Consider the following 14,716-nt stretch of genomic DNA (forward strand, 5'->3'; position numbering starts at 1 on the left):
CTTGTTTTCTTGAGGTGTTCATTAAGGTGGAGATTACTAATAATTTGTATTCTAACCCTGCTTAGTAAGCTCACATACATTGCCAGGCAGGAGGCAGAGGGTCCAAGCCCAGACTAAGACAAAACTCTGGGTCTTAAAATAATAGTTCATTTTACAGTTGTGTGCTTGGTTGCCAAGCCTTTGAATGGGAGTGAGGTAGAGGGTGACCTTGTTATGATACAAACCTTAGCTTGCTGCCTTTCAAATGTAAATCACTTCGTTATCATACTCACTAGATACAGGTCTCTATCATGACAAGGTCACCTTCAGCCTCACTCTGAATCAAAGGCTTGGCAACTAAGTACACAACTGTAAAATGGCCTATTGAGGAGAATGTGCTGCCTTTGCTGTGACATCTGCAAATGGTTAGACATTGTAGTCTTCTCGAATAAGGATAGAAAACCAAAGGCCTAAATGTCTCCTGCATCTTCTTTGTGTTAACTACAGTCGTAGCAAGGAACATTAAAGAACTATACACTAATCTCCTACAGAGTGGGGAACAATTGGCTCCTGATGTTGTGGTCTGACCTTGTTATAGTTTACACAGGCCCCCATTCAAACCATACAAGGAAATTACAAGAAATCTCTTACCAATCAAAGGAATCTCCATTGTAGGTTACAAATATATTTGGTTTAACTTCCAGAATATGCTCGAAAAAACGCTGGAGTAGGCTTAGCTAGAAAGAGAAGCATTGAAAAATATAATATTTTTTAAAAGATCAGCAATAATGTTTCAATACCCAGCCAAGTAATAAATCTAATTATAACATAACCAAAGTAAAGCACACGCTCTGATTGGTCAAGTTAGCGTCCCCATTTGCCCATGGGTGTACACTGCTGACGTGAGCAAATGCAAAGACTATTTTTCCGCGCGCACTTGTTTTTCTGGTCACATAAGATTTGTTAAATAAAAGGGAACTCTTTAGCTACAATGTATCAATGTTATGTTATAAAACAAATGGTAAACACCACAGTGCACACTATTGAGTTATGGATGCACTTGGGAGGTTTGCTAAGCACTCAAGTAGCTAGAGTCGCTCTCGGCTATCGCCTCGCGTGACTCTTACGCTTCTTTCGTGCTTAGCAACCTTCCACGTGCATCCATAACTCAATAGTGTTCCCTGTGGTGTTTACCATTTGTTAACAATAAGCTGTTGTGGACATTGTCATCATTATGGTCCTACCTCATTTGGCTCATTTATGACTGTAAAATGTCCTTCATATTCAGGTTTTGGTGTGTATTCAAAATCTTCAATGTCTTCTGAAACTATTTCTCTGTTAATAATTAAGAAGCCCTACAACAAATATTTAAAACAAGATAATCATGTAACATCCTGATACCACTAGATAGAAAAGTAACATATCACTGTCATACACCAACACTTTTTTAAACAGTTTGGAATGCATGTTCATTTGATTTCAATACCTGGCCGTCAATCATGTAAGAGATCATCATGATTGAGTCTGTGCTGGAATCAGGAAACTTCAGCGGTAGCTTTGTTGTCTCAATATCATAGGCCAATACAATTGGTTCCTGTAAAAAAAAAAAAAGTTTTGCATATAAGAGGCTGAATTAACTAAATTACCTTTAGCCTCTTTTTTCAAACCAAGTCCTAGTGTTCATCCTTTGATATGATAATAAGTTTCCATTCTCATGCAAATTAAACTCATTTTCACAAGAATTGTTGTGTACTGCATATCATTTTGAAAAAGAGGCCAAGGGTAATTTAGAAATGGCCTATTATTAGTCTGTCATCAATAAATGATTCCTCGCTCCGATTGTCTTTGATAAAAGAGAAGTACAGTCAAACATCGATTATCCGGACTCAATGGGACTTGGTAAAAAGTCCAGACGATCAAGAGTGCAGATAATCAAAAATATGAACATTAATGTGACAAAGAAAGAAATAAAGATAATACATTTTTAATTCTAAAAGTCCACTTCAATGACTACAAATATATCTACATCAGAAAGCTTTTTGTCTCTGAGCACTCCATCTTTTCAAAGTGGAGGAGGTAATGCGCTGTTTTAAATGTACTTTTCTGACTTTAAACATATTGGTAATCTCTGAATTTTTTAGCTCTTAAAGTTTTGAAGATCAAAACTCATTAATTCATGGAAAAGGACCAGAGAAAAAGTATTAATAACAATAATAATAATAATAATAATTATTAATTTATAATGCGCCTTTTCCATTATCAAAAAGTTTGGATAACTGCATGCATGAGGTGCGACTGTATTGATATTTGGCCTCACACGTAGATTAGATTGGAAGGGGGATTTTGTGGACTAAAGTAAGCTTAAACCCTTTACACCCAAACATCAGTATGCATATTCTCCATACTTTTCCTAAGATGTTGACAAGGAGAATTTGTTTAACAAACAGGAGCTTTTTCGGTTGATGATTTCCTTTATTCTTGTGACCTTAATATTAGATTCAGGGGTGATATTGCAAGGAGAAGTTAAATGCTGGTCACTCTTAAGGATCAAAGGGTCAAGGGTAAGTGGTCAAGGCATTATTTTATTACCTAATGCATATGGAAATCTATTTCCCTTGACAACTGTATGGTGAGCTGTTTTGCACATTAAATCTGTACATGATTATGAAGCAAGAGCACAAAGAGAGAGAGAAACCCCCACTCACTGGTCTGTCAAGAAGATCCTCTCTCCTTCTTATCTCTGCATGGATTCCACCACGAACTTTCACTTCATACCAGTGACCCTGTTTAATGACAGGAAGAAAGTTAAAAGGAAAAAAAGTTACACATTTGTGACAAGTGGGAAAGTACAAGGCCCAAAGAAAAATCTGCATTTTTTTTCCTTAGAAAATGAAGCTTAGACCTGAAAATTGTACTATATGGTTACGACTATTTCACAAAGCTATTGCTATGAGCTCAGCAAGTATTCCTAGTCAGCAATCATTCTCAAAAGAGCAGGTCATTGCAAATCTGTGACTTCTCAAGCAGTTTGAGGCTGTTCATCAACAGTTTGTGGTGGTTTTCAGAATCCCCTGCGACAAATTCCCCCTTGCCACTCCATCCCTTCCTGTCTTTCCCTTCCACTGAGGGGGTCATGGCTGGGATACAAGAATGTGCCAGCCATGGAGATGCTGCATAGTAACTAGGGACTTGCATGACAAAGTGGAAACCATCAAATATCCCAGGAGCGCATCTTCCATTGAGGCAAGATTCTAGCTCTAAAACAAGTTGATAATTTGATAGTCACCACCATTAACTTCTTCATCACATATTATACTTGAGTAATTACAGTCAAACTAAGTGAAGCGTACCCCTCTGGATTACATTTAATGATTTTGATTATTTTAATATTGAACCCGCAAATCGTTTCAGGAGCGCAATAACATATTGAATATTTGAACAGGGAACCTGCTAACCATTTCAAGAATGCAATAATGGATTGATTATTTGAATATTGAACCCGATAGCCATATTTGTTTTGAAAAGGCGTGGATCATTGTTCAAGTCAGAAGTCCATTTCTGATTGGATTATGCGAGCACATGATGATGTATCGGAACCATTTCAACATGGCGTCAGACATGGCGGGAAAGGTGAGTTCGAGTGTTGTGTAGAACTTCTTGTAAATGTTGTAAATGGAATGTTATCGAGAGCTTTTTTCGCCTATTTACATCTTAACGAACTTGTAGAAATTCTTGTGTGTATTCATGGTAAAAAAAAAATAGTTTACGGGCGAAGCCATCGCAAGACTTTTTCATTTCATTAATATTTACAATCGACTGTTTTCGCAGTGTCTTTACTGTGCAGGTTGTTCATTTTCAGGATTCCTCGTCATATAGAACAATCATATTGGACTTCAGAAATGGACTTCTAATTTGAACAATGATCTGCGCCTTTTCAAAACGGATACAGCTATCAGGTTCAATATTCAAATAATCAATCCATTACTGCATTCGTGAAACAGCTAGTGGGTTCAATAATCAAATAATCAATTCATTATTATATTCTTGAAACGACTGGCGGGTTCAATATCCAAATGATCAATTCATTAATGTAATCTTGAGGGGTACGCTTCACTTAGTTTGACTGTAATATTTCATTTCTAATTTTTATAAGCAAGTTTAATTTATGCACTCACCACAAAAATCTTAAGATCAATGGCCACTCTGACATGATAAGGCACATCATACTCCCTAATAAAAGAAAATATTTTAAATTGATGAAAGTGTTTTTTCTCTTAACCCTTTCACACCCAAGATCTCATTAGTTGTGTTTTCTGAACCAAAGTTTGGATCCCCGATCAAAAATCTGCCCTTGTAGAATGTGCAGGCTGTAGTCTTTGTTAATAGGTTGAGTTTAGTTCCTAACCTATGTGTAGCCCTACCCTCTCCCCCACCCCCTATCCTTAAGAAGAAATGGAAGGGGAGGGTATGCCTACATGTAAGCTACTTAGTTTATTTTTAATTAATAGAATAAATATATCTTATGAGATGTTTTGTTGTGTAGTATCACTAAGTATTTTTATGAGTTGTGCAGTATTTTGACGAGCTTGTTATTTTTACAAATAACGAGTAAAAATACTTAGTGATACTACACAACTAAACATCTAATAAGTTATTTATTATCCAACAAGTCAAATTTTCATTTCAGTGCGGGTGAATTTCGTGGACATTTATTTACAGGGAATGCGTGACAGAAGTATGCGAAGCAGAACAGAATTGGCGCATTGTCCTGTTGCTGTTTCTATTTTCTTCAATAAATGAAGAAATTTCCTGGTTTTTCTAGCTGTTTTTCTTCGCTCAATTCATCTAATAAACCTGTATCTATATTTGCCAGCCATTCTGACTCTTCTTCGGCGGAAATATGATTCAAGTTGTCCGCCATTTTTTTTTCATAACTACATTCCAATTCTTCGCTTGCTTGACGCAACAAAACCTGTTTAACCGGTACTCCAGAGTACAAATACCGCGTGATATTTGTACTCGTCGATGGCGTTACTTGTACTCTATGAAGTGCAGTTGGATAATAATGACTTGTACTCACGTCTATATGTCTTATTCAGATATTTCACAAATGACAGACTGTGCCAATAATGAAATGGCCAAGATCCCCACTTGTGACCAAGATAGTTTATATCATTTCAAAACAGCAATAAATATCTTCCAAATAAGTCTTAAGTGGAGGCGCGGTGGCCTCATGGTTAGTGTGCTTGACTCCGGATCGAGTGGTCTGGGTTCGAGCCCCAGCCGGGACATTGTGTTGTGTTCTTAGGCAAGACACTTTACTCTCACAGTGCCTCGCTTCACCCAGGTGTATAAATGGGTACCAGCAATTTAATGCTGGGGGTAACCCTGCGATGGACTGGCATCCCAACCAGGGGGGAGTAGAAATACTCCTAGTCGCTTCATGCCACAGAAACCGGAGTTAAGCACTGGCCTAATGGGCCACTAGGCTCGTAAACAGACTTCACTTACTTACTACTAAATAAGTCTTGAAGGAAATACAAAAAAACTCAGTTGTTTAATTACCTAATGTCAATAATATTTGCCATTTGATCACTACTTCTTCTGTTAGTTGCAATCATTTCTTCTTCATTCCAATCATTACCCATCACAATATTGTAGGCTGCATTTGTCTTGGCCTGTTCTTTGTTTTTCCTTACAGCTGGCATGATTTCCCTTGAGTTGAAATAAAATCAAATAACAATTAATAATTTGTAGGTATAACAATGTTAAAAAAAAATTTAATTTATTACACGACTCCGGCAGTCAGAGGGCCAATAACTAAAATCGACCAATCAAAATGCTCTACTGCCAGTCAATATTCTCTAAGTATTGGACCGGGCACTGTCCCAAATGGTCCCGAATGATACCGCACTTGTGTCCCTTTGAACTTCAGTCATATAATAAATCTCTTATTAACCAAGCTTGCTCGGGACTTTACTGGGAGAATATCAGCCCTCGGTCTTTTTTGTGTGGACCTCACTGCGCTCGGTCTGTACTGTCAAGACCTCAGGCCGATATTCTCCCAGTACGGCCCTCGCACTTGGTTAATAAGATATATATTTATCGAAAATCTTACCTCTTCACTTTCATCAAGTCATTTACTGTGAGAAATGACAGCTTGATATAATTGCGTTTCAGCCCAACAAGGTGATTATTCTAGACGTGAAAAAAAAATTTAAAAGAATAATGTTAAAATTATAGTTGATTTGTCTATTATTGCTGAGAATTTTAACCATTTTAAAATTTTAACCATTTTAGTTGTTAGTGAAAATTTTAATTAAAGTTAAAAACCCCTAGGGTAAAGTCTGTTTACGAGCCTAGTGGCCAATCACGCCATTGCTTAACTCCGGTTTCTGTAGCATGAAGTGACTAGGAGTATTTCTACTCCCCCCTGGATGGGATGCTAGTCCATCGCAGGGTTACCCCCAGCATTAAATTGCCGGTACCCATTTATACACCTGGGTGAAGAGAGGCACTGTGAGAGTAAAGTGTCTTGCCTAAGAATACAACACAATGTCCCCCGCCGGGGCTCGAACCCGGACCACTCGATCCAGACTCTAGCGCATCAACCATGAGGCCAACGCGCCTCCACTAAAAACCTCAAGAGTGACCAGCATCTAATATCTCCTTAAAGCAATATTGCTCAATCATTCAGAGAGAATCATTTGTGAAAATAAAGAAAATTATTGCAAGCTAAGAAGCTTTGATTGTTAAAGAAATTCTCCTTTTCAGTTCCAAAGGAAAGGTCTAGAGAAGAGTAAGGAGAATATTCTGATGTCAGGTTGAAAAAAAAACCCTTGCCTTACCAGATCTAGATCTTCCTTAGCCACTGTTTCTATGCTTGCTATCAATCCACCAAACTTTCTGTTCAAGAAAGTTGCGACCTCTCGATCAGTATCCTAACATTTCAGACAAATTTGAGATTAGACACATGTAAGTTTAAAAGGGTTTTCAGTGCAGTAGAAGATTCTAGCTCTAAAGAATAAATTAAAGAGTGGCCATATGGAATGGCTGGACAAGGATGAGACATTTACCAGATAGTAAATGGACCTAAAAAGCACACTCACCTTATTTGCAAGGATGTAGAAATAAGGCTTGTACGGCAATGGTACCTGTAAAATGACGATAAAATCATTGGTTCACTCACAGGCTTACTCATTGACTAAAAAACTCATTGACTCAGACTCATCGACTCATTCACTCACTCACTGACTTGCTGGCTGACTGACTGACTGAATGATTGAGTAAACAAATGACTGACTGACTCACTGATTGACTGCCTGAGTGACTGTATAACTGACTGTGTAACTGACTCACTGCCTTTTTGACTCACTGTCTTTTTGACTCACTGATTGAATACCTGAGTGACTGTATAACTGACTGTGTAACTGACTCACTGCCTATTTGACCCACTGATTGACTAACCGACCATCTGTATGTGCAGCAAGATTAGGTGCCACTCAACTGCCTGATTGATGGACTGACTGACTGATTTCCTAAATACATAATACACAGACGAATAGACACTACTCACCCTAAAGCGTCCCCCATCATCTTGAATGAAATAGAGGTCTACAGCACTGATTAGCTTCTTGTCGTCGTCAATTACCTCTGTCTGAGAAAACACAGGAGTAAATTAATGATGAACAACACTTTTTTGAAACACCTAATAATTGTCAAGTCTAATAATTGAAATAACCCCAGCTTCTCCCCTCTGACTTCAGTGCGATGTGAAATGCACAGATATTGTTTCCATGTAAATGCTTATATTAAAACTAATATGAACAACTTGAGAGTTTTTGAAAGGCAAACAAATCCTTACCATAAAAGATCGGGGTAAGAAACGATGTTTTACACTTTCAATTCAAACTCATCCACTGGTCAGTCAACTTTAGTCCAAAGAACGTTTGATCACGTTGTACATGTACTTTAAATTTTATGACATTTTCGATTGCTCTTAGAAAAATGTATTGATCTTGCTTAGCTTACTGGATGCATGTTGATAAGCCATCCTAGTCGATCTACTGGCTCCTTGTAGCGATCAAATCCATACTTAACATCCAGCGTGTCATTTGTCTGAATCCTTAGGACTCTCGTTTCCGTAGAACCACCGAGATCATCAGGTCTGGAGAGCAATCAATCGTAGAAAGTAAAGTTATTTTAGCTTGGTGGATCTCACGATTTTTCTGACTGATCTTCGATCAAATGAAACTTTCACGATCTCTACGAACTACAAAAGAGACAAACTTGAAATGTACAATTATGCCAAGTCCAAGATGGAGAATATGAACTAACCTTGAACGCGATCGTGAATTATTGCTTTCCTCGCCATCGTCGGCATCTCCTTTCTTTCTTTTCCCACTATTCAAAAGAACCATGTTTGCGTTTTCAAAGTTTCTTCAGTGATCAACAAACATTAAAGTTACAATCGTGGAAAATTTAGATAAACGTAAACCCTTCAATAACATTTGAGCACCAGATTGCATTCATCAGCGACGCATTTTGATAATTTGGCGGGAAACAACACAGTACATTGCGCATGCACTTGTTGCGATTCCTGCTGTGCACAAAATAAGATAAGAATTAGCCATTTTCAAAACGAGCGGCGGTCTGGGTACGATTTACCACCCTAGAGGCTCTTGGGATCGTTTGGAGGGACAGCAAGAACATGGTGGACAAGAGCAATGCAACCGTGCGAGACGCTCTCAAGGTTATTCTGACAGAAGAAGATATACCTGGTGCAAAAATTCCTCGCGAAACTGTAGAACAATGTAGCGTCGTTCAATTGAAAAGGTGGTTGCTGTGCAGGGGAGCAAAGACTACGGGAAATAAGAAAGCATTGATAACAAGGTAGGTTCACTCGAGGTGTATATTTTCATTTAGTGGTGTACATATGAGCTTAAATTATATCGAAGGAGAAATTGTGTCGTTTTATTTTGTTTCATTCCAGTCATATATCATGTTCATATTTTTCAGAGTTCAAGATTACATTAAGCATGGACTAGACGTTAAATATCTCCGTGATCCAGACGGTGGACTACACCTTCTCCGCAAGAAGGCTCAACTTGGAGTGCTGGAGGAGGAAGAGCCGCAGCTCAACCAATTCTTTCCAAAAGAAGGATACAAACCTGATTTTAAAGATTTGCCTAAGATAGCTTTTGGAACCGTTTGGCAGTTTATGATTGAAGGAGTTGAAAGTAAAAAACAACTTTCCACTGCAAAGCCCCTAGTCAAGGGATTTAACTTCTTCAAGTCAGGGCATGTTTTATACATTGGACATCTGCACCAAAATGGAAAACATTATGTAAAAAGCCAAGTTCTGCCATCGATGAAAAAAGATAAAGTATACTCTTGTTTTCTGTTAATGTCATCCATAGGTTGTGTGTTAAAAGCACACTGTAAGTGTCCTGCTGGTATTGATGGCCGTTGTAACCATGTGGCATCTACATTGTTTGCCCTTGAACAAAGCTTTAAGGAGACGAAAAGGAAAAATTCGGATGCAGCTGAGTCCTGCACATCTAAGCCTTGTAAATGGAATGTGCCAGGGAAACGCAAGGGTCCAGTGACACCTATCTCTGAGATGAGCTTTGTCAAACATGATTATGCTAAAGAAAAGAAAGCAAAAAGGCCAAAGCTAGCCTCATGTCCAGCACAGAATGGTACCTGTGTATCAGAAAAAAAAGTCTGGCCAAGTGAAAGATTACAAAACTTCCATAAATCTTTAAAAGAATATCAAATGAAATCTGGGAGAGCTGTTGGATGGACACATATTCTTCCTCAAAAGGTAAATAATCTGGAAGAGCCACTCATCTCACCCATCAAATGTCATCCAATATCAGCTGATGAACTAAGAGTGAGATTTGAGAAAGTGAAGAGGAACATTAATTTTGATGAAGAAAAAATAAAGAAAGTAGAAGAGCAAACACGAGGGCAGTCAAACTCAAATTTGTGGCATCATCACAGGCAGCCCAGGATTACTGCTACAAATTGTTACAGAATAGCTGTGCAAAGGGAAACAACATCACCAACAAAAATCATCCAAGATGTCCTTGGTTACAAAAAACCATTTCAGAGTAAATACATGCAAGAAGGACTTGAAATGGAGGACAGGATCATAGCTGCTTACAAATTATTAAAGCAGGGGGAAGGGGTTACTGATATATCCGTAGAAAAATGTGGCTTTTTCATTTCCAAGCATCATGGGTTACTCGGAGCAAGTCCAGACGGATTAGTGTGTGACCCTTCTGCAGAAGACAGTAAGGGTCTTCTTGAAGTGAAATATATTCAGATGGAAAAGCAAGAAAGTCTGGAGGAGGCTCTGCTCCGAAAAGGAATTTGCAAGAAGTTTGAGGAATCTGTGATTTTGAACTCAAGACACAAATATTATTTTCAAGTACAACAGGCAATGTTTGTGGCAGAGCAAAAATGGACTGACTTTGTGGTTATGGGAACAGCCTCTTCCACACCTTTTTGTGAGAGAGTTTATTTCTCACAAGAACACTGGGATAGAATATTCCCAAAACTTGAATCATTTTTTAACTGCTGGATTGTACCAGAACTTTCATATCCTTGTGTGAAATATGGGCTCCCCAAAATTGATGCGCGCATGTTTTGAGAGCTTTTTGTTTTAAGAGTTTTATTCTTTTTCATCTACTAGAAAACTTATAACTGAAGTTGTATTTCTTAACATGTCCAATGTTGAATAATATCATTATACTATACGCTGCATGTTTTGGCAAACCTAGATTTAAATGTGTAGTCAAAGCATTTGCAATGCTAAACCTAAAATGCAAATGACCCAACCTACTATCATTGTGTGATGTAGCTGCTCCCCAAAGTAAGCTGAATTTGAATCACTCATTTGACTCCAATTTCAATACCAATATTATTGTTTGGTCCAAACAAAATTTATTTCATTACACCATTTAATGAAAGTTATTGCAATATGAATGTTTTCGTGTTTCATCATCAACATGTGTCATGACAGTTAACAATATTACATGATAATTTTTAATTTATAAGAGGGGGTTGAAAATTTGACAAAGCACAGACCACTACAAGCATGTCTGATGCAATAGGTGCAATAGTAATTGGTATCTTATGGTCGAAGATGTGCCAGTTCTTTATACGTTCCATGAGCCGCTCCACATGAACTCTTAGGCTAGCAACCACCTTGTTGTGATTTGTTTCATTTGTGGAAAACTGTATCTTCTGTTCTAAAAATTTTGGTATAACAAGGCTTGCACCAACAGAAGCTAATTCATCCTGACAATTGAACCCTTTGTCAGCCAGTACCTGGTCACCAGGATTTAGTCTGTCTAGAAAACCACTAAGAACAGTTATTTCCTTATCTGAGGTTGAACCAGGAAATAAGTCACTCACAAAACATAAAACACCGCTTGGCGTTATGCCCAACAGTGATTTCATGGTGGTTCTTGACTTGTATGATGAAAAACAGGTAGACTGTGAATCAAGAGCAGATGGCCTCTCCATTTCAAATTCCGTGCAATCGACAATGACTGTTACGTTAGGCAACAGTTTCTTAAAACTGTCAGGCCTATAACATTGAAGTACTTCTCTTGGGGGGATGATGATAAGAGGTTCAAATTCCCTCCTCAAAAATGGAATCCAGGCATTTACAATCTTAGAGACAGTTGATCTTGAAACCAAAAATCGATGAGCAAGATCATTCTCAAACAAACCCAGCCTCAAGCGCAGCATAACAAGGGTAAACTCCTGGAATTTAGTAAGTACTCTGGGTCTCCCAACATTACCGTTCGTGGTGGTCCTTTTGTGCCCATAATTAATATTGCTAGAGGCTTGTTCTACAGTTTTGTAACAAAGAATAAAAGCATTGTAATCGGGAAAGCCGGTGTAGAATGCAATATCATCATCTTTATCTTTAAATTTGCTTATGTCAAATCTATTGTTATCTAAAGCATGCTTCAAGCTTTCGATTTCCTTTTGTAATTTGCTGTTCACCTCTTTTATGTTGTTGTTTTCTTTCTCCAACTGCTGAATCTCTCCCTTAAGCTTAACAATTTCTTGTTCTCTTGTTTGCATTCTGTTGTATAAACTGTTTAGTTGGTCTCCAGTAAGTAACGTTTGCATTTCCACACTGGTACTGGTGTCAGCATTAACATTCATATTTTCTGTCTGTTCTTCAAATTTAAAGTTCGCTTCCTGTGGTAATTGAGCAAGTGCTGTTTTTCTTTTTTTGGTTTGCTCTATTTTCTGTACATCTTCGAAACTGGCCCTCTTGCGTTCTCTACGTTGAGCTGTCGGTTTTGTCCATGGAAAAATTGAAGGCAAGTGCGTTCTGCTAAGTTTTTCTCCTCCATCGAAATGAACTGAGCAAATCCGCGTACTCGTAGAATCTAATTTCAGAGTCTCGTTCCTCATAAGAACCACGTACTTTCTACGTATATGAGGGTCTTTTGGAATTCTATAATACTGAAGGTTAGGTGCATTTCTGTAACTATTAGTGCAGCCTGGAATACAGCAGTTATAGTGTGCCATGTTTGTCACACGTCAGCTGTGCGTTTGTTTACCTTCACGCTGTCCCTCCAAACGATCCCAAGAGCCTTTATGGTGGCAAATCGTACCCAGACCGCCGCTCGTTTTGAAAATGGCTAATTTTAAATTCTGCTTACGACAGAAGTCAGAATGATGTAAGTTGAATTTTGGCTCTAAAAGGAAGAGAAACCTTGCATATGATCCTTACTTGGGTTCTCTCTTACAATCAGTCACGAAATCACGATATTTCAAGATGAGTGGTCCAAAATTCCACGGCAATACTCCTGGAATGAACCCAAACGCTCACAAATTTATTGATGGATTCTCGTGTAAACAGGCCATGGAGGCTTCCCTAACATGTCTCACTGACAACAATTATGACAGCAGTAAGTGCAGAAACTACTACAAAGCGTACGAAGATTGCAAGAGGGAGTGGTTACGGGAGAAGAGAAAACAAAATAAAGCAAACTTGTGATTATAATCTGCTAGTCAACCGATCGATATGCGAAGGCTAACAACAATGATCGAGAATTAAAGCTTACTGAACTACTTGAGAATATCGAATGATGGTTGTTTTGGTCAGGAAAATACCTTCTCCAAGATACCATCTACCTCACCCTTAAAAGTATGGGACTAAAGCAGGACGAGTATAATTTCAATGTAGAATATTGTTCCTAACGATAGTGTTGCGTGACTGCCATAGACTGCTACATGCATGCACGTCCATAAGTCAAAATTCACGCGACGATAACGTCCGAAGTTGCACGCGACGAATGCAAAACTGTTATGCTTGCTGGTACGAGATTAAACGACGATTGCTGTACCAAACTTCACCAGGAGTGGCTTTAGGGCTAGAAATACACTGTTAAACCACGAAAAGATGTCATCAGGGGCATTTTTTGCATAAAATACATGAAAACAGTCGATATCTGTACAAACAGGACCCCTGCAGGTTTTAAAGTGGGGTGCGTTGGTCGTTACCTACAGTCGCTCTGGTTCTGCGTGGAAAATGATAAATTTAATGTTGACTCAGAACTACAAAGTACAAGAATGAACTCGAAAAATAAAGACAGAAAAAAAAGTAAACAACACGGGTTATTATTTGCGATGACCCATCGAAGTAGCAATTTTAGACGAGTGAATAAAGGGGGTAAATTTCTAAAGCAACTATGATGCTGCGTCGGTGAGGGTAACAAGGTAATTTGGTTATGTCAACAAAGTTGAAATTGTAAATTGGCCACCGTAAAGAGTTTAATAGCTGACGTTTCGGGCGTTAGCCCTTCGTTATTGGCTCTTCAACTTACAGTGGAACCCCGCCTTATGACCACCTCGTTAATTAATATAACCATCGGAGGCAGCGTGGCCGAGTGCTGGACTTGTAATCCGGTGTCCTGGGTTCAAGTCCTCCACCCTGCCACTCACTGGATTTGTTCTCAGTTTCCCCTAGTTCAACTCCTTGGCTGCGCTCTGTAAATAACCCACTGGTCACCTTCTGCCAGTGGGGATTATTAAGCACTTAGTTTGTTTACATTGTGGCTGAAAAGCCCCTAAGGGGGAGCTTCAATCTACGTATTTATTCATTTTATTTATTTTATTTGTTAGTAAAACCACTATTTTTTGACCCTGCAAAATTTCCATACATTTTCTTATAAAGACACCCCGTTAATGCGACCAACGACTACTTTTTTAATTCCCAACGTGCATATTTCGTTGATACGACCACTAATACAGATAAGTGGCAATAGGAAATATATCGTAAGTAAATGTCTCTTACATGTCATATTGTTATACAATAATTAAAACAAAGCAAAGTGACTGGCTTGAGCGCAGGACAAGCCAGTCAAGAGTTACAGATTTTTTCCAAAACTCATCTTCATAAATGAAACGGAAGTCTGCTCCTTGCACGTCATCTTAGTTTTGTAAATACAGTAAGTGCGGCAGTTCGTTCCCGTTTGTTTGGTTTTAGTCGCTCTTGTCAAGATAGCTCTGTTTCAATTAAGTTATATTTTATTATTTGAATGCAATGTACATGCTTGAGAACAGTTGTTTGAAGGTGAAACTTTGATAAGCTTGAAATACACGTCATCATCAACACGTCAGCTATAAAATATAACCCTACCCCGGTAATACGACCATCTCGTTAATACGACCACTTTTAATATTTTGGCCCGTTGGTGGT

The 14,716-nt window shown here is 38.4% G+C and overlaps 3 protein-coding genes across 4 annotated transcripts in view; 1 reads left to right on the top strand and 2 right to left on the bottom strand.

Moving 5' to 3' along the window:
• LOC111336012 (DNA polymerase epsilon catalytic subunit A) overlaps positions 1–8,510 on the bottom strand; it is a 59,032-nt gene extending 50,522 nt beyond the window's left edge. For both annotated transcript variants that reach the window (XM_088727137.1, XM_088727138.1), the window contains exons 1-12: positions 8,317–8,510; positions 8,011–8,146; positions 7,556–7,636; positions 7,089–7,133; positions 6,828–6,920; positions 6,098–6,177; positions 5,545–5,694; positions 4,155–4,209; positions 2,685–2,762; positions 1,466–1,573; positions 1,224–1,334; positions 631–716 (exon numbers count right to left, since the gene is read on the bottom strand). In XM_088727137.1, coding sequence (XP_088583263.1) covers positions 631–716; positions 1,224–1,334; positions 1,466–1,573; positions 2,685–2,762; positions 4,155–4,209; positions 5,545–5,694; positions 6,098–6,177; positions 6,828–6,920; positions 7,089–7,133; positions 7,556–7,636; positions 8,011–8,146; positions 8,317–8,399 — 1,106 coding nt within the window. In that variant the 5' untranslated portion in view covers positions 8,400–8,510. The remainder of the gene's footprint in view (positions 1–630; positions 717–1,223; positions 1,335–1,465; positions 1,574–2,684; positions 2,763–4,154; positions 4,210–5,544; positions 5,695–6,097; positions 6,178–6,827; positions 6,921–7,088; positions 7,134–7,555; positions 7,637–8,010; positions 8,147–8,316) is intronic.
• Positions 8,511–8,642: 132 nt separating this feature from the next.
• LOC148727266 (uncharacterized) lies at positions 8,643–14,556 on the top strand. The gene is made up of 2 exons (XM_088727144.1): positions 8,643–8,871; positions 8,998–14,556. The coding sequence occupies exons 1-2, from the start codon at positions 8,690–8,692 to the stop codon at positions 10,634–10,636; spliced, it is 1,821 nt and encodes a 606-aa protein (XP_088583270.1). The 5' UTR covers positions 8,643–8,689; the 3' UTR covers positions 10,637–14,556.
• LOC111347440 (uncharacterized) lies at positions 10,907–12,540 on the bottom strand. Its single transcript, XM_022954686.2, has one exon. The coding sequence runs from the start codon at positions 12,538–12,540 to the stop codon at positions 11,032–11,034; it is 1,509 nt and encodes a 502-aa protein (XP_022810421.1). The 3' UTR covers positions 10,907–11,031.
• Positions 14,557–14,716: the final 160 nt, after the last annotated feature.

The sequence above is a fragment of the Stylophora pistillata genome, chromosome 7, assembly GCF_964205215.1.
Source record: "Stylophora pistillata chromosome 7, jaStyPist1.2, whole genome shotgun sequence".
In the NCBI taxonomy this organism is placed as follows: Eukaryota; Metazoa; Cnidaria; class Anthozoa; order Scleractinia; family Pocilloporidae; genus Stylophora; species Stylophora pistillata.

Bases quoted from the DNA above. Each gene is read 5' to 3' on its own strand.
- LOC148727266 (XM_088727144.1), top strand. From the start codon at position 8,690: ATGGTGGACAAGAGCAATGCAACCGTGCGAGACGCTCTCAAGGTTATT. The intron at 8,872-8,997 runs GTAGGTTCACTC...CATATTTTTCAG, and splicing joins AAGAAAGCATTGATAACAAG to AGTTCAAGATTACATTAAGC.
- LOC111347440 (XM_022954686.2), bottom strand. From the start codon at position 12,540: ATGGCACACTATAACTGCTGTATTCCAGGCTGCACTAATAGTTACAGA.